A 20,597-nucleotide genomic window follows, 5' to 3' on the forward strand; every position below is an offset into this window, starting at 1 on the left:
TTTGTTAGATTAAAGTAATCAATTACTAATAAAATTTTAGAAGTGAAATTAGGCTAAAACCTAATCTTAAGGAGAATTGAATATCAAAATTATTGATGAATAGTTATTTTATGGATAGTTTAACTTTTGTCACCAACAAAGCATTCTCAATTATAGATTTAGTGTTGGAGGTTGATGTGTTTAAGTTACTACTCGTAAGTGCACGAACCATTCTTATAATAAAAGTGGTAAAACATTTCGAGGTCAATCTCTTAAAGAACTATGAGACCACTTATTATGTAGACTAATTATCAATACAAAATCTAAACCAATATTTTTGAGAGAATAATAGTCATAAGTAAAATAACCATAACAATAAATAAATATGCAATTCAAATATAAATGCTTATGAATTAAAATTTTATGCTAAAGACAGCATTTAGCCTAATCATTTACTTAGTAATCCCCTTGTTTTTCTTTAAGTCTAGATCTAATGAATGAGATAGTAACGTGCATGTTTCTCTAATTACTAAGGCTAATGATGCAACTAAAGTTTCTTCTACCAACATATTTTGAAGGAAAGATAATGTCTTTAATACATTCAACCTAAATATTTTCATAATAGTTATTATTATTGAATTAATATAATGATTAACTAATAATAATAATTGAAACTAATAAAGATAATGTCTTTAATATATTTAATCTAAATATTTCATAATAATAATAATTATTGAATTAATATAATGATTAACTAACAATAATAATTAAAACTAATAAAGATATAAAGATAAATAAATCATTCATTAAATAAGTAAATAACAAAATTCATACATAAGTAAAAAGGCTAAAGTAAACACTTACGAAAACTAGCATAATATATATAACTCAATGATCATGGTATTAAATAGAAAAACATAAAATTAAAAAAAATTCCATTGAAATCCAGAATTCTTCAAATAGCAATATGATTGCTCATCACTTTTTACTTCTTAAAAATCTTATTAGATTTTAAAAAAATAATAAAAAAACTGTAAAAGATATTGCAAAAGAAAGAACTGTGAAAAACTTGCTTTTAGAACTATATATATATATATAGAGTTCTCCTCTAAGTAAGTCTCTCTAAAAATATGTATACCTAGTATAAGTTTATCAAATAGATAAAATTATAAACATCTTTATTTCTACAAAATACTATCCCATTAATAAATTTTACTATAAATCTTAATGATTATACAAATTGATTAAAAAAATTCTTAGACAAATAGTAGAATTGGGCAAGCCCAGCAAATAGCAGTCTCCATTTTAATCTTTGACTTTGATACGAACATATCAAATTAAGCTCATTTTTTAGTATTTTTTTTCATATTTTTCCCTCTTAGCTAAAATTACATGAAAATAATTAAGTTTAAGTAAGGTAAAAATATATTTTTCTACATATTATGTATATAAAACATACTATTAGAATACTAAAACATCGTAAATATACATACATAATTTGGAGTTATAAGAGATTTGGCCTTCGGATATTTAAGAGATTGATATATAAAGTCGACTAAAAAACTATTGTACGTCTAAATTCTAAATTAAGTAAATAACAATAAAAGCATTATCACTAATATCATGAACAACTTTATACTATTATTTACACGAAATAATTAGATAAAAAGATTATTAGATATTTTAACCTATTATTTGAAGGTAAAATTTCAAATTAGTTAATCACCTTTATATAAAAAAAAAAAAAAAAATTATATCCAGAATCAATAATGAAATAGAATTGGCATTATGGGTAATGGAGACAATGGTGGCCAAACATTTCTCCAAAACCATTTAAGATTAAAATAAAAGCAGCATACTTACTACTTCATGGTGAAAGCATGCTGTAATAAGTTGTGCAGTTTGTTTACTTATTTTTATTTTATTTATTTTCGTGCCTAGAAGACAGGATTTCACTGTAAGAACGAAGAAGTTACGACTTAAACAACTCCTCCAGCAAATCACAAAGGTTGTTGGAGTTAGAAACTAGTTAATCGCTGATAAGGCTTGTTTGGCTATCACACTAAGCTGCTCAATTCACAACAGGAAGTACAAATTGCACCAAACAGCAATCAGGATTTAAACAAACAGAAACAATAAAATCAACAGCAGTAGCTATATATTGCGATGGAAGAGTGAAAAAAGACCGTTAACCATATCAATTATTCCTTTTGCATCACCTTCCAGAATAAATTTGGAAAAATTTCCTTTTTCCTTAGCCTAGGGAAAGCTTCAGTCAATCGAACACTTGTAACGGCTTACACCAGCGAACACTTCTTGTATTGTATCTTCTCTGAGCTACCACAATTTTATTGCTTATTGATTGCCAGCTCAAGAGTAAACTTGACAAAGCTCCGGTGGGGGAACCTCCGTCTAGAAGAAGGCTGGTTTTTTACATGAGAAATTGCCGCTGTTATGAACCATCATCGGACATAGACCAGGTTTGCTAATCAAAAGACCAATGCATTCCAAAATGCCTCTTTGTATCGCTTTTTCTTATTTTGTGATAAATTAACGGTATATTTAGCTAAAATTCATTAATTAATTTTATTTAAAAAAAGACATGAAAAATAAAATTAAATAAAAATTAATATTTTGGTGTTGTAAAATATATTAATTTGCTAATGTAAAATTTATTTAAAAATTTAATTTATTTTAATTAAAATTTATTCTAAATAAATTTAATTATGTAAAATACTAATTTAATTTTTATTTTTTAAAAATATATTAATTTTAAATTAATAAATAAATTTTAATTTAACACCATGTTAGATTTAGTTTTCATTTTAGAGTCATTTTAAAAGATATTGTTATTTTAAAGCAGTTTTAGTCCGAAAAGCAATCTTAAGGAGCCCTATTCCGCGGCGGCTCAATGTGATTTGGCCCTCGCACCATTGCAAGCAGTTTGATCAATTTTTTTGCTCATGCCTATTGAAAACTATAGTATTGTTTCAATGAGACCTATTTTTTATCTTTTTTATTAGAAAATACTATAACAAAAAAAAAAAAAAAATCCTTTCAAAAGGACAATAAGCAACCTGATTCCTAGGGATCATTTCAGCTCTTGTTTAATTATTTGTAGATTTAACAAAGTACAGTGATGATGCCTCATCTTAATAAATTTCGAATCTGTCAAGGTAAGGAATGAGAATTAAGTCTGGAAAAAATCCGAGAAATTTAGATGCATAGAGAAAACACTTCAAACAACACCAATTATTAAATATCACTGAAAAAAGTATTAAATGATGGAATTATACTTAGCATCATTATTGTTGACTGAAGCATCAGAGGCTCTCTAGACTACAAGTCTAGATCCTTCGAAGCTATTTACTTCTCTTGTTTGGGAATTCAGCTATTTGGAAGATCTGTTTATTGGGCGTCACCAATTTACAGTATCATTGTTTTTTGTTCTTACTTTAAATCTTATGAGGTTTGAATCAGGATTTAGTTAGCCATTTTATTCACACCTTGCAGGCTAACTTTTTTATTTTCGAATATTATTTTAAATGAAATTTATATTTTATATATATTAATTTCTAAGATGTAAGATTTTTTTTCTGATATATAACACATAAAATTTTTATTTTGATATATGAACTTAGTTTTGACACGTCAAATTCAAATTTATATATAATTTTATAATTTTTATATTAAATTATTGATTCATAATTTACATTCTTATTAATTCTAATTCTAGAAACTATCATATTAATTACAAATCAACTGCACATTAATCAACAGAAAAAAAAAAAACTGACAATAAGAAGAACAAAAATGAAAATATAAATCCACATGTTCCTCTATCGAAACAACAAAAACTAAATACTTAAAGATATAACAAGTGATAAAAGTATTTATTTTTTAGAGCGAAAGTTTTTAGGATTAGGTTGTTTCCTCAGTACTAAATATATTTTGACTATTTTTATTATATAGTTCAAAACACGTAAATCCTCTCATGAATAATAAAAAGAACAACAAAAACTAGTGAAGATAATTCAACTCATTTTCTTTGCTCAAATATAATTAAACAAGCATAAGTTTAATTACAAAAAGATCAACGAGGTCAATAAATACACTCCCCATAAATGTGTTAAAATATAATTTAAATATGCGACTGATGCATCAATAAGAACTCATAGTATAAATATGGATATGTCCGTCATTCTTTTTATATAATAAATCTCTAAGATATTTACAAAAAACACTTAGCGTTAGCCTTTCAATTTTTATTATATTTTTATTTTATCATTCTCAGTTTTTACTTAAAGATATTTTTATTAGCGTTTAGTATAAAATAATATAGTTTTGCGCATATCCAAGCATTAGATTCTAGTTTCATCCTGATTATGAGTTAATGATATCAGCTACTTTGACACTAAAATGCTTATATCACACGGTATTGATCATTTATAATAATAATAATAATAATAATAATAATTAAAAAAAAAAAAAAACAGAACCCCTTTTATCACACAAACAAAGCACCAAGTGATTTTTTTTTTTATTTTTTTTCCTGAAATGTTTCAGGGTAGCAGCACCCATGAGCCTAACCATTGAGACGACAGTATTCAAGAGATCACATGGGGCAGTAAACATGAACATCTTGGACCATCAAGTTAATGATGCCATTGGTCACGATCAATTTAAAAGTGCTACATTGGTGAAATTTATGTATAGTCACACCTAACGGCCCCACTTGTATCATGATATTTAAGAGTATTTTTTTTAGTATTCGCAAGTGCACGAACCGTTCCTATAATAAGGATAAATTCACCATGATATCGATTTATTAATGAACTATGAGGCCACTTGTTATAAAAATTAATTATCAATACAAAACAATAAAAGTAAATCTAAACACTCTAAATCAGTATTTTGAGAGAACAATATTTATAAAATAAAGTAATTAAATAATAAATAAATATACAATGCAAATGTAAATACGTATGATCTAAAACTATATGTTAAAGATAATATTTAGTCTAAGCATTTACTTAATAATCTTCTTATTTTACTTTAAGCTTAGATCTAATGAATGAGATGGTGATGTGTCTTTTTTCCTAAATCACTCAAGCTAACGGTGCAACTTAAGTTTCTTATACCAACAAAGATTAAAGTAAAGATGGTGTTTCTAATACTTTTAACCTAAATATGTTCATAACAATTACTATTGCTAAATTAATATGATGGTTAAATAACAATAATAACTGAAACTAATAAATATATGAAAGTAAAGAAATCATTCATTAAATAAATAAATAACAAGGTTCATATAAAAGTGAAAATGTTAAACTAAACACTTATGAAAATTAGTCTAACATATTTAACTCAATGATCATGGTATTAAATAGAAAAACATAAAAAAGTAAAAACTTCCTCTAGATTAAGAATTTTTTCAAGTAGGAAAAAGATTGGTCCTCAGTCTCTACTTGTTGAAAGCTCCTTATATCTTAAAAGAGTAATGAAAACTAAAACTAAATATTTTTGAAGAACTATAGAGAATTATGGAGAGAATAATAGCGTCAGGTGTAGAGAGCATGTAGAAGAAAACTCTCATCTTTCTTCAATTAGGTTTTGCAGAAATTTATATAGAGAAAAGTCCTCATCTATACAAATCTTTCTAGAAATAAGTATACTAATATAAATATATTTAATAAATAAGACTTTAAATATCTTTATCTCCACCAAATACCATTCCATAAATAACTTTTAATATAAATTATAATAATTAAACAAACGACTAAATTATCCCTTGGGCCTTGTAATTCGTAGTCCATGCGTCTTAATTTTGGGCCTTGATACGAACATGTCCAATTAAGCTTCTTTTAGCTCTATATTTTTTTCTTTTTGCTAATATTTCTGAAAATAGATAATTAAGCTTAAGAGAAGCAAAAATACATATATTCACCATTTAATATATAGAAATATATTATTAAAACTCTAAAACACCCTTAAATATCTATACATAATTTGAACCGATCAGTCGAACCGATGTAATTTTTAAAAAATTAAACTGAATAAATTAAATGTATAAAATATATAAAGCAAATTAAAGTAAATCAATTGGATTTGATTTTTAGATTTTGCGGAATTTTGCTCACTGTTAAGGCGAGGCGTGAAACTTGGTGGCTTAGGGGTCTACATCCACCAGCAGGATTTTTCTTATTCATTTGCTAGGGTATTATTTATATATGATAATATTTTTTTCATAATAAAATACGACTTTGTTGGATTTTTTATTCTTTAAATATAAAAAATTAGTTAGTTTGTGATACCGACCAAAACCAGAAATTTCGATCTGTATATTGATCTTTAAGAGGTGAACTGATCACGGTATAGAACCTGCAAACTAAAAGCCAGGTGAAGAGTCTCAGGCGTGATAGCCCAAAAGCCTACTCTGACAGTCAAATTAGTATTTGGTTGTAGATTTATAGAAAGATGTTTAAATGGTGTAAATTGTTTTATATTGCTAGCGTCTTTGTTATAATATTTATAAGATAAAATGCTAAAAGTTTATCGTCTGATAGATAGTATGCACCGGTGCTTCAATGATGGAGAGAGTGAACTTCTATATTCAAGAAGAAAGTGGCAATCGTAGGTTTGACTAAATGTGTTATGGAAATTCAGTTATGTTGATGTAAGATTCGAAGGGATTAATCGATATAGACGAGCTATTGCTTGCTTTGGGGCGTCCTTTTTATACTAAGTTATATCAATTTGATTTTTCAATTTGAATAACTGAAATTTATTTTTTATTTTTTATTAATATATTATTAGTTTTTAGGTATTATAATAACTTATATTTTCTTATTAGTAAAATTTCTCCGTTAGAGATTATAAAAAAAGAATAAGATAAAAAATATATTGAACCCAAATAGTTTTTTTATTTTTAGATTTTATTTATTATATAAACTATAGTTCTTAAAATAAAATAAAAATAACAGCTCTCTGACATGGTCCTAACTTATACAGCAACGAAAAGTAGAGTGAGCATTACTAATTTCAAAGGTAGATTTATGTAGAATGTACAAAGTGTGGAAGGAAGGCATTTAATTTCCTCTTCTTTCCGTACCAGAGATCCAACTTGGAGAGGAAAAGGGACACGCGGCCACCCAAACCACCAAGGTTATTATAAAATTCAATAAATAAATAATATTTGAAATGGACCTTTTATTGTGTTTTCGTTATTTTGTTGTGCTTCCTAGTTTCTTCGGATTCATGATAAAGCCAATACATTCATCTACATTTATGATAAGAATAGCTAACCTTTAATCTTATTGAAAAAGGAAAATAGAAGTTAGGTTCTCTTTAATAATTTTTATTTATATTATTGAAAATATTCCGAAACGTTTTTGTAGTTTTGAATATATCTAATGTACTAGTGAATCTAGAAATTTCAATAAAAAAAAAAAAAGATAAATCTGTTTGTTTTACCAAATATATAAAACTTTAGTTAATTAATTTGTGCATGAAAAGTTAGAAGACGATGTCTATAAAATATGATAAACATTTTTAAAACATTAGAATTTTGTTAAAGTTTTCTATTAATCTGTTTGATTTTATTATTTATAATCAAAATAATAATAATAATTGTGCTAACATGCAAATAATTAGTGTATGTCAATAATTATGATATTTAAATAATAATAATAATAATAATCTATAATTTTTATATTTAATTTTATTTAAAATATTAATTTATAGAAATATAGTTGATATATTAATAGTTAAACAATGGTTTTAATGCAAAAAGGTTGTATATGAGTTATATTTTTTAACATTAGTTATGAATGTAATTAATGGCATATTAATTGATAATATTTGAAAAGAAAAGAATCCTAAAGTTATTTAAATTTTGTTAGAGAAAAATCTTTAAGAATTGGACTTGATGGAGAGTTCAATTATGCTATTTGTTAAATATTTATGTATTTAATTATTATTTATCAAATTTTATACACATAATTTATTTTTTAAATAAAACAAATGAAGAACTCAAATTTAACTAGTTCAAAATTTGCAACTTTAATGACCTAATGGGGGGCATACTAAGGTAACTAGCCAAAAGAATTTTATTTCTTAAGAGGGAGAATAGGACATGTCATAAGACAGGTCTTTTTGAGGCTGTCCTTTTAGATCTTCTAAACAGGGCACACCCACAAATTTTTTTCTTATTTATTAAGTAAAAGAAGTGGATTGAATGTCTACATATCCAAACAAGGACTAATTTACATCTGCAGGAACAGCCGACAAAAGTTAAGGAAACCTGTCGTTGAGGTCACCACTGATCTAGAGCAACAAAAAACTCTCGACGTTATCCTTAGTAGCTATCTAACTTACAGTGAAAAAGAAGGAAAAATTAGAGAAAAAAAAGGTCTGCTGCATGCATGGATTATCAAGAAAGAAGCCAAGTGACCAATTCATTTTGCTTGTCATGGTCAATGATGATCTCTTCTTGTTGCTTGTCTTCTGCGTTTTCATTCTCTAAAAAAGATGACATCATGTCGTCTATATTATTGTAGCAAATTTCAGACCTTTGCATCAAATCCTCCCATGTCCAATCATCCAAATATGAGGCTATTGAAGAACATGAATACGAACCACAAGACTCCGCACTTGAGCTCAAATTATTACCAATTTCTAGCTCACATTCTTCACTTGTTAAAGTTTTGTTTGGACTAATCAAAATTCCACGCTCTGTCTCCATGCAATTATGAGTAACATGAACATCTTCTCTTTCTTCATTTAAAGCACCTTGAGCATCCAGCAACTCGCTGTGCATAATGTCTTCAAAAAGCAAGATCTCTTCGTCAATGCATTGATATGGTCCTGGAAATCCAGCTTCTTCCTCGCCACCACTAGCCCTACTTGAACGCAAAATTGATGAATTCCCACCTGTAATCTCTTTGCCAACGGGGAACACTATTTGGTCGCTTTTCTCTTTCTCTTTCTCTTTCTCTTTCTCTTTCTCATGGCTTGAATCCAACACTAACCCTACTCCATTTTCTTGACATGCACTTGGAAATATAAGGTCCAGTTGCTCCTTGTCTTCTTCTACAAATGTATCCAAATAAAGAGTATCCTCCTCGCTGGTAAAAGACAAGGTCTCTTTCTCTAAGGCAGGAGTAAGTGGCATAGATACAATCTCGTATTCTTTTGATGCCGATGAGGGTCCATTTTCAACAGCTTCTTTATGAATATGGGGTTTGTTCTTCTTTATTGTGCATTTAGTACTAGTAGTTGTTTTGCCTCCTTTTCGCTTGGTTACCGCAAATGGCATTCCCACTTTGGCATTATCTAGGGTCATTGGTGACAAACTTTCATTGCCAAGTCTTCTAAATATGTGAACTTTCCTACTCAAATGAGAATTCCAGTAGTTCTTTATTTCGTTATCTGTTCTGCCTGGTAAGTGACTGGCTATCAAAGACCATCTGCACAAAATGACAAAGTGATTACAAATTGAAACTCACCACTTGACTCTCAAGTTAACACTTCAGAGTCCATTTGTAAAGGCAAATACAACTCAAATTATTGAATAAAAGAAAATAAAAACTGAGTCCCAGTTTCTTTTTTAAAAATCGGGTACGATCACGTACCACTTTTGTTCTTCAAATCGGGTCTGCAATTGGATCATTAGATGATATTTTGTATAAATTTTCATATGGAGCAACCTAATTATGCAAGATTTCTTACTGTGTGGGCTCGCTTCAAGAAAATTATCCCAAAGAAACTTTTTGGTGAGAGAAATTGAATTAAAGATGTACTCATACGAGGGCCAACAACATTACTCGTTGAAATAGGCCTCAAATAAAATAAAATTTAAAAGAAAAGAAAAGGGTAATTTACTAAGATCATAGCAAGTAATGCCAAAGACGAGAAGCATCACGTCATATCAGAAAAATGGGCAGACATCTTAAAAACCCACATGAGCCAACCACCACCAACCTCATCATTCATGGTTGTACGGAACTGTTTCTATATTAGGACCGTAATGTTTATGAACTGATTATTTAGATCCAAAAATTATATTCCTTACCAATTATACCTAAAATTTACTTATCCTAAATATAATTTACATTATCTCCCCAAGTATTAAATATTTTTTATTTATTTATGAATAGTCAATCGGGTATATGAACTACGGAATATAAAGTTTTTATCCTTCTACACTCGTAATTAAAACAAAAATTATGATAAAATTTAAATTCAAATGTTTTATTTTTAAAAATAAACATTCTTATCACTTAACTTACGCTTCGAGTATCCAAATATTATATTATAGCTATGCATCTATGTACATGTATTACTTTTCAATTCATACATTAAATTTAGGCCATTTCTTTTGGCGCACTTGATACGTTAATAGACCTATCTTTTCAGCTATTCGTGAAGGTCAATTTTTTAATCTTTTAGGCAGCATTAGTCAAAATTCAATAGATTAACTTTTGATATTTTGTGAAGTTAGAAACATAATCAAACAAAAATATCAGAAGTTAAAAACTTTCAAGATGAAGAACGTAATAGAGTTCAAGATGAAGAGAGAAGAAAACATTTTGTTAAAAGGAAGAAATATAGAGGTGAATGTTATATTAGGTTATAGATTAAACTCTTAAAATTGAGTAACTTGTAATTAGATAGGAAGTCACTTAATTTAATAGTCGTGATCAAAATTAAGTGATATTAAGAGAAACAATTTTAGATTAATATAAACCTCGACATTATTTAGTAGTTTGTTCAGGTGAATTTAGTTAAGTTTATTTGGGTGGGAGCTTGAAACTTGCCCCAACGCATAAGAGGCATGACAGTGAGTCACCATAAAATTAGTTTTTTCTACCAATTTGAGGTCCAGTAATTTATTAATTATATAACAGAGAATTGATCACTATACTTTTTCAATTTATAACAGAGCAATCTATTCCAGGCCACTTTACTTTTTCAATTTTTTATTTTTTGAGGAAAGGCAACTTTTTCTTTTTGTCATAGGAGGCAAGTATTTTCTAGCAAAAGAAATATTATAATATATTTCTGTCTCCAAACATAGGGCAAATATTCTTTATATTTTCAAATATATTATTCCTGATTAAAAAAAAATGATTATACCTACACTTGCATGCAGGAGAGGTTTGACCATTCAAATTAATGCCAATATAAGCTGTGCGGATAAAGAATAAAAAAATAATCAGCGTGATAAATCCTTTTACAAATGGTATGTAATTAATTAAATATTCTATAAAATGAAAAAGTGATTGAAGTATTATTATTTATAAAAATATAATTATTTAATTAATTGTTTTAAAACCGTTAGTGTAATAAATATTTTATAAAATTAATAATTTTATATTGGATAAAATAAAAAAATTAAGTCGAATTGGATATATGAAATAATCCAAGGATAACTAGGTTGGTAAGAATTCTTATTCTTAGCCGTAGAAGTCTTGAGTTGGAGACCTCATTTCTCCTATTGCGGGGTAAATTTATCATAAAATGAAAAGTTAAAAAATAATGTAGGATTTACAGGAATCCATTCAAAAAAATTTCTAATTCTTTTTAACAATAAAAACTAACATATATTAATTATATCTCCGATTAAATATATAATTAAATTTTTTATGTTTAAAAGGATACTATTAATATGGAATAAAATGAATAATTTTTATTTTTATTTTTTAACAACGAGACAGTAGTATTTATTAGTATAAAGGTTACCCATCCTAGTCATCAATCAACTAGCTTTTTGACAAACCTAACGCCATAAATATGTAGGCACGGAAAACTGAAGCTAAAGAACCAAAAGGCGAAGAAAGGAACAAAACGAGAATATTATTTGCATCCTCTCGTTATTGTCATCTTTTCAACGTAAGAAATGCTAATGAGTTTCTCATAATTATAATGTAAGAATATCGGCTTATCTATAATTTATCTAAGAATCAAAGACAACATATTAACAACAGTTAACTTAATAAAAAGAAAAAAGAAAGAGAGTTACGAGAAAGGAACTAACCTATTCCCCAATGAGGCATGCAACTTGAAAATGATTTCTTCTTCTTCAGCTGATATATTTCCCCTCTTTAAATCCTTTCTCAAATAGTTTATCCATCTCAGTCTGCAACTTTTCCCACACCTCAATAATCCTTCAAATAAACCAACATTAACGTTAGCTTCAAATATATAATATCCAGCAGGTGTATCACATCTGACAGCCATTTATATGAGGCAGATGCAATAAACCCAGCTTAAGAAAGTAATTTCAAAGAAACAAACCGAAGAAGTGGCGTTTCACTGGTACCTGCATTCTTGGGTAGAGACCGCCATGAACCTTCGCCATTAGCCTGAATGTACTTGATCAACTTGTCATCTTCTTCAGCCGTCCATCTTCCTCTATTCAACCCAATCTTTTCGCAGCAAGGTGCCCTTCCCATTCTCCACTTGTAAGCTAAAAAAACAGAAATAGAAATAGAAACTGCAAGGAAGAGAACGTGCTGGTTCTAATGTTTTCCAAGGGAAAGTGACAAGTACTAACTGGTAGTGAAGCTGTGCAGGTTAATAAGGAACTAAAGAAAACATGTAATAACTTATATAATAGAGTACAGATAGATGGAGAAACATAGAGAGGGAGACGTAAGTGGGGCCTTGATGAAGGGTTGTGGCAGTAGATTGTGCCACGAGGACAATAAGAAACTAAACAGTCGTGGCATATCCACCGTCCAGAGCTCGTGACGGGGAGTGTATCTCCCACGTTGATGCACTTTTGCGCAGACCCTCTCTCGTATTGTCCAATGTCAACTGCTGCTAAGTAATTAATTAAATCTTGACAAAATGCAAGTCTGCATACCTCAATTTTAGGTAATTAAATATTTTAGTATTCTTAGAAAATATATTATTTATATTATTCTATTAATAAATAAGAATCAAATTTTAGATAATTAATTATTATAATTTTACTTGACCAAAAAAAAAAAAAAAATCTACCTGATTCTATTCATTATCTAGTTATTTGTTCAAAACATCATATTATTAATATCATAATGTATATATGTATTAATTATATTTTGAAGTGCATTTACAACGAGTAAACATAGACAATAATTGGTAATATAAGTAAATGAAGTATTTATAATTACATAATTCTTTCTATTCGAGTGATATTCACAAGTAGAACCTATTTTGTTCGATTTTTTTAATTTGAGTTGCAAATAGCTAGGATTACGAACGTTATAACGCATTGCATCCAATGGGGCTTGAATTGCTTAACCAAGGTGCACCAGGCAGTAGTGAAGCTGAACCCCAACTCAAAACAAACACTTCCCTGATATTTGTTGTCCGTGGAGAGAGAGTTGCAGTTTCCTTGCTTTGGAGTTGTTGATACCATTGAGTTCGTCGTTCGAAATTTTTAATGGCTCTTAAGCAATGTCATTACCCACATGTAACTTACATTCGGCTACATTCTCTTTTCGTTGACACGGCTGAAGATGTGAACTTGCTTGTTGAGAAGAACTTACTTGTTAATGGGTTAGGCGATGCTGCTATTCTGCCGAATCTGGTCAACAACCTGTGCGATTAAATTGCAGAATTTGTTGGACTATTTTTGTTTGAGAGGAGGAGGAAATAAACCAAATAATATTCTAAACGCCCTTATAAACTTAATTATTTATATTCATGACACTTAATACTCTAAACGCTTAACATAACCATAGACTCTATGCTTTTTATCCACTAATGACTATTGAGATAATAATAGCAAATATTTGAGTTCACCATTTTCAACAGAATTGTTATTACGATCTCCCTAAACATCTAAACGAGTACAAGAACTGTTGCTGCTGTTCTACTCCCTAAACCATGCCAATATTAAAAATTTATATATTTTAGGATCTTGAGAGAGGTACAAGAACTGTTGCTGCTGTTCTACTCTTGATTCTTACTGCCATAGAGGTCGTATGCTCTATCCCGCAGCTCTAGATTTAAAGATTTGTTTAGGCGTCATTACTAAATTTTATTAGTGAGAGAGATCCCATTCCCTCTTTTCTTTCTTTTTCTCTCCCCTAGTTTCCGATTCTGATAGCCTTTTGCTATTCTTCCATTTTTAACAAGTTTTCGTTTGTGCTTGAAGTGGAAAGCTTTATAATATGGAATTTGCGTACATAGTTAAGACTAATGAATTGGAAAAATCAATGAGAATTTGTTCTTCTCCAAGAACTTGGCAGAAGCATGCTGTTTAATACCAAATCTCTATAAGTTCTAAAGCTGCAATTTAACGTGCACGATATGTAAGTTAAAAGGTATGATGATGTGCCGTTATCCTGAGTAGGGCTGAGCACAGATCGGTCCAATTCGGTTATCTATAAATTACTAGTATCATACCAAATCTCGATTCTTTTAAAATTGAAAGTACCAGTACCGTACCAAACATAAATGGATCCGTACTGTATTGTACCAATTTTCACAGTTAAATACAGTTTGATTCAGTGTTATTTTCCACTCTAAACAATTTAAAAAACATAATTTTAAATCTCATCTTTAATTAAATATATTTAGAGAAAATACGATTACCAACCTAAAGAAAATACCATGAAAATCTAAATTAGAATTGCAATCACATTATTGAACAATCTATTTTGTAATTCACTCACTTGTAAGAATAATAATTCATTCAATATTCAAATACAAATCATTAAATATATGTTACTGCTAGCATAAAAATATTTTGCAGATGACAATCATTAAAAAAAATAAATTTACAAACTTTATGTAGCACTAAAATACAAGTCCAAAACATTATAGGTGTGGCGGTAGCTATTGTAATATGTGGTAAGCAAAAAAAGGTATTAGGTTTTAAGTTAGTAGATAGTAAATTACAAATTTAATATTGTAGTATTTACACATTATATGGTATATTAATATAAATAACTTATATTTTTTTATAGAGTATAAAATATATTATAATATTATAGTTATTTTTAATAGATATTATTATAAAAATAATTATTATAAATATAGCTAAAAAATTCAAATAAACAGGCCAAAATAGTGAAAGTCGACAATCCAACAAACATAAACACAATTTCAAATAATTCTCAAAATCTTAACTGTAAGAACAAAGAAAATAAATAAAAACAGAAACAGAAATCCATACATATCTAAAATACAAAACTTTGCTTACTCGTAGGCAATATTAAAGAAACAATATAAAGCATTAAAATTTAGAAATAAAAACAAAAGTTAAAGACAAATTAGAAATAAAGACAAAAGTAAAAACAAAGAAGTGTTCTTACATGTGGAAAACAGAAAATTGGATAGTGAAAATATTTGGATGGTTATTTATACAGATTAAAAACATGATACAAAAGAGGGTTTTATTTATTCATTCTCATATCTTTTAGTTATGTGAAGTATAAAAAGAAGAGTTTTAGATGAAAAGTAAATCTCTTTTTGTTTATTGTCGATCACCAAATGCTAAGCAAAATTGAGTCTTTTTTTATGTTCCTTTCCTTTTCTTCTTATATGAAGAAAATAAAATTATTTTTTCTTATTTCGATAATAATTGCTTGAATTACATAAAATGATAAATATAAATTTTTTTTATAGAGTATAAAATATTTTATAATATTATAGTTATTTTTAATAGGTATTATTTATATAATATAAAAATAATAAATAATTATTAATAAATATATGTAAAAAATTCGGTTCTACGGTTTGGTCCGGATCAGTACAAGACGGATCGCTTACGGTACGGTTTTTACTAAAGAACCAGTACCATACCGTAATAGTAAAAAAATTTGAATCAGTTCAATTCGGTTATAAAAAGTTTTGATTATTTCGGTTCTGGTATTTTTCGGTACGGTTATTCGGTTCAGGCGGAAATCACCGAGATCCATGCTCAGCTCTAATTCTGAGATCGTTGTGTCTCCTTCATTTGCTATGCCTTTGGACTGCAATTCAAGAAAGAAAAAAGAGAAAAAGATAGGAAATTTCTCAAAATACCTTACTATTTTTAAAAAATTACTATGTTTTAATTATTATTTTCAATAACTAAAGAAAACCAAAATCGTAATTTAAAAGAAAAAAATGTTAAAAGGATTATATTTTTGATATTTTAATAAAATAATAAAATAATTTCGTAAATTTGAAAAAATATTTTAAAAAAATATAGGATTGCTAAGGCCCAAAGTAGATTTGTCAAATAATAAACCGATAATGCTCTGGGTTCTAGCCCATTCATTTACACAAAATAAATGCTGAGTCCACTGCTTTGCCTCCGTACTAAAGCGAAACTAGCAATTATAAACGGTGCCGTTTGATTGATTCTTAAGAAATTAAAATTTTCTTTTGAAAAGAAGAAACCAATTTTCTACACGTAGCGACTAAATTTAAGTTGTTTTACTACGTGGGCGGATATGATTGGGCAGAACAGCCTCTCGCTTACGCTGATTGGTTCGTGACAATAAAAACACGTTGCAAAGAAAAGGTCCGAGTCGGAGACTCAGTGGTCAAGTCATCGGTTCCTTTGGAGTTTCTGTTGGTGCTCAAGGCCGCGACGAAAACGACCCAGTTTTAAGGTCTCTTGCTCAAAAGGAAACCAAAAATTTAAAGAACCAGAAGAAGAAGAAGAAGAAGAAACCGAGAGCCAAGAAGAACCAAAAAAATACAAAATAAGAGAATAAAAGAAAACCCGCGAGACAGAGATTTAGATACTCAGATTTAAAGGTTTTTGAGATTTGGAGAGATCCAATTCTCTAAATCTACAATGGCGTATAGAAAAGCAAAGCTGCTGTTTCTATTATGCGCTCTATCTTACGTACTCTCTGTCATCTCAGCGTATGCATCTTTCTCATTACATTACATCTATTTGTTTTTTTTTTCTTTTTTGTTATCATTTAATAAGTATGCTGAATTACTTTGGTTACAGGAAGAGTTATTATGATGTACTGCAAGTACCCAAGAGCGCGTCGGATGAGCAGATCAAGAGAGCGTATAGAAAACTGGCATTAAAGTATCATCCTGATAAGAATCCTGGAAATGAGGAGGCTAATAAGCGATTTGCTGAGATTAATAATGGTAATCAATTAATAATCTCTAATTTAATGTTGTCATTCATGATGGCTTGAGGATTTGATTTTTATTGTTATATAATTATGTTATTTGTTTTAGCATATGAGGTGTTGTCGGATAGCGAAAAGAGAAATATATATGATAGGTATGGAGAAGAAGGGATTAAACAGCATATGGCTGGCGGAGGGAGAGGTGGAGGAATGGGAATGAACATTCAAGATCTTTTCAGGTAACTTCTTTATTGATTAGCTTTTCAAAAAGTAGCTTGATGGAATGATTTTATGTTTTATATAATCAAACATAAAATAAGTTTTGTATAGATTAAATATGCAGATTACTTATTCCCTAGGTACTTGCGCGCTATCATGCATATCTAGATTACTTCTATTTGGGTGCTGCCCTCAAAAGTGCTGAGTATGTATGTTGCATTTAGGATTAGACCTTTTATTTGGAAATTTGTGGGTCTTGTACTGCATGTATAAGCTTCCATTTTCTTCTGTGTTATGATAAGTTGCATAAAGCTCCTATCTAAGTAAATCCTCTTTGTAGCTTCTTTGGTGGAGGAGGTTCGATGGAAGAGGAAGAGAAAATTGTAAAAGGGGATGATGTAATTGTCGACTTGGATGCTACACTGGAAGACTTGTACATGGGTGGCTCTCTCAAGGTGAGGGTCGTTATATTTGATATTGAGCACTCATATTATAGAAACTGAATTTGTTTGCTGGAGTGAGGATACCTGAGGTGTATAAGCCCCTGTTACAATAGTTGTTGTGGAGTTTCTTTTAGGAATGTTTGTCTGTTCCTCTACATTAACACGTTAACATGCCTAGCACAAAACCTCCCCAAGCTCCATAATGAAAATTGATTATTATTTCAGGGATGAAACTCTATCCTTGCATGAGATGTGAATAAAGTATCTATTAGTATTGTTCAGAACTTTTGTTGAATAATCTGCTAGAGTCATATAGCTTTGTTATTACTTAACATGTCTTTTCCAATGCGAGGCATGCATGCTTTCTTTTGTTTAGTCTACTACTTGGTGCAATAGAAATTAGTTTGTTATGATGATTATGATTTGGCTTGTTAAAAAGTCTTGTCTTGTCTCTTGCATTTTCCAGGTATGGAGGGAGAAAAATGTGATAAAGCCAGCTCCTGGTAAAAGACGCTGTAACTGCAGAAATGAAGTTTATCATAAGCAAATTGGTCCAGGAATGTTTCAACAGATGACAGAACAGGTATTTAGTTGCCTGAACAAATTTGTAGTTGAAATTTCATAAGATAAAAGTAGAAAAATGAGGATTGAGAACCATAATCAATTAACAACTGTCTGCTGCCTCTTTTAAAGTCTACTGGCTTTTATATGCTGAGTAAATGAGAGTATATTCACCTGCTCTGATTTTTATTCTGCTAGATGGTTTTATTGACATTACTGTGCCAATCACAGTCACTTATGAGGCTTTACTCCAGGTTTATTAATCTCCCCATTATATTCTTTCAGGTCTGTGAGCAATGCCAAAATGTCAAATTTGAACGGGAGGGATATTTTGTCACGGTTGATATTGAGAAAGGCATGCAGGATGGACAAGTAAGCATTGGCTTTCCTCTGATTTAACATACTGAATATCACTTTGTGATGGAAATTTCTGCACTCCACACTGTATGCATATTGAAGTTGCTATACATTTCCTTTTTGTTGGTTCCGCCCGCCCCCCCTTAGTTACCTGTTTATGCTGTATATTAATTGCTATTCAACTGCTACAAAAGGCTTTTGGTGCGTAACGGTCAAAGTTTCTTAACTTTTCTTTTTCCGGTTAATCACTGAAAGCAACTGTTATTGCGCCAAAAAAACATTACCAACTAACAAAAGCATGCAGCTATAATCCAGCTGCAGAGAACACAAATCAACCAAGAGAAATCTCTATATCAGCTGCTGCCAGCTGCTATCAACTCATAAAAATTTCTAATGTTCTGCATTTTCATATACATCTTCATCATCACAGTATCTTTAACTCGATACAGCACTCTTCTTTCCTATGCATTAGTCTCTTTAAAAATCACTTCATTTTGTACTTTCCAGAGGTTTCTTAACTTTGAAATGTCTGTAATGAGTAAGCTAAATGCTGCACTACAGCCCTCTATAGATGATGCGTGTGTTGGGCATTTATATTTGGTTTCAGTTTCATTTAGAGAGAGTACTGATTTCATATATGCTTCTGGGGTATTTACAAATCATTTATGGCCGACAAACTCTCTTGAGGGATGTTGATGAGCAATCATGTTCTTGGATGTTGTCATCAGATCTTGGACTATACTAACTGTATTACCATAATTGTCTTCTCTATTTATATTTGGTGTTAGTTTTGTGGAATTTGAACCTTGCAAACTTTTATTATATACTTTTTAGCCTGATGTTTTCAGAAAGACTTTTATAGGAATGCTGGTATTAGGAATTCTTATCGTTTTCTAAGCGTCATCACTTGTAGTTTCTTTGAAGACATTTATGACATTGGCTATGCATGTTTTAGGAGGTGGTTTTCTACGAAGATGGTGAACCAATAATAGATGGGGAGCCTGGAGATTTGAAGGTTAGTCTTTTAAGAGTGAATTGCAGTACTACTGTTTATTGCAGTTGTTATTTTGAACTCTTACAACTAACAATTTTCAAACTTTTGGCAGTTCCGTATTCGTACAGCAGCCCATGATCGATTCAGGAGGGAGGGCAATGACCTGCGCACAACTGTGACAATAACACTGGTAACTTGCTTGGACTAAGCATGTTTCTTTGTACAATCCCACCCCCAATCCTACCTTTCATTTTTCACTTCGTGTTTGTTGTGTGATTGTGATGTGAAGGGAACTCTGATTCTTATTCTTTATTTTCCTTAGGTTCAAGCCCTCGTTGGTTTTGAGAAGACCATTAAACACCTCGATGAACATTTAGTGGACATAGGCACAAAGGTAGGTGTGGATGTTATCCTTTATAACTTGCTGCATATTATTTGGATATATTTGATCTAATAAACCAGGGAATTATGTTCAGGGAATCACTAAGCCTAAGGAAGTAAGGAAGTTCAAAGGGGAAGGAATGCCTCTGCATTTCAGCACGAAGAAAGGAGATCTTTACGTCACATTTGAGGTTCTTTTCCCCACCTCATTAACTGAAGACCAGAAGACGAAAATCAAGGCAACTCTTGGCTAGGGTATAGAGTTAATTCTTTTATTGGGTCCTAAATTGTTCCCATTGTAACAATAGATTTACATAGAAATTCAGGAAAAAACATCGAGGCTTCTGTTTTGTCAACTACCTTGTTAAGTAGCAAGTAACCATCATACAAATTAATGCAGCTGTTTTTTTGCCCACTTGATCCATTATCTTTGTCTCGTCTCTTAGTGAGAAATCGGAATTTTCTTTGGCGTGAGAGAACTGATATATTGCATGATCCTTCTAATTATATTATTTTCATTATTCTAATATTTGGATACACTTTAGATGAGCCATAACCTACGTAGACCCCACATTCCAGTTAGAT

The 20,597-nt window shown here is 29.8% G+C and overlaps 2 protein-coding genes across 2 annotated transcripts; one reads left to right on the plus strand and one right to left on the minus strand.

Moving 5' to 3' along the window:
- Positions 1–8,064: 8,064 nt before the first annotated feature.
- Positions 8,065–13,251, minus strand: LOC8267367 (transcription factor MYB58). The gene is made up of 3 exons (XM_002515261.4): positions 12,302–13,251; positions 12,017–12,146; positions 8,065–9,446 (listed from the first exon to the last, which is right to left on the minus strand). The coding sequence occupies exons 1-3, from the start codon at positions 12,432–12,434 to the stop codon at positions 8,411–8,413; spliced, it is 1,299 nt and encodes a 432-aa protein (XP_002515307.2). The 5' UTR covers positions 12,435–13,251; the 3' UTR covers positions 8,065–8,410.
- Positions 13,252–16,477: 3,226 nt separating this feature from the next.
- On the plus strand, positions 16,478–20,436 carry LOC8267366 (dnaJ protein ERDJ3B). Its single transcript, XM_002515260.3, has 10 exons — positions 16,478–16,833; positions 16,925–17,073; positions 17,167–17,296; positions 17,617–17,731; positions 18,186–18,302; positions 18,566–18,652; positions 19,593–19,652; positions 19,744–19,821; positions 19,954–20,025; positions 20,108–20,436. Exons 1-10 carry the CDS (start codon positions 16,763–16,765, stop codon positions 20,264–20,266), a joined length of 1,038 nt encoding a protein of 345 aa, XP_002515306.1. The 5' UTR covers positions 16,478–16,762; the 3' UTR covers positions 20,267–20,436.
- Positions 20,437–20,597: the final 161 nt, after the last annotated feature.

The sequence above is a fragment of the Ricinus communis genome, chromosome 1 (assembly GCF_019578655.1).
Source record: "Ricinus communis isolate WT05 ecotype wild-type chromosome 1, ASM1957865v1, whole genome shotgun sequence".
NCBI classification, from domain to species: domain Eukaryota; kingdom Viridiplantae; phylum Streptophyta; class Magnoliopsida; order Malpighiales; family Euphorbiaceae; genus Ricinus; species Ricinus communis.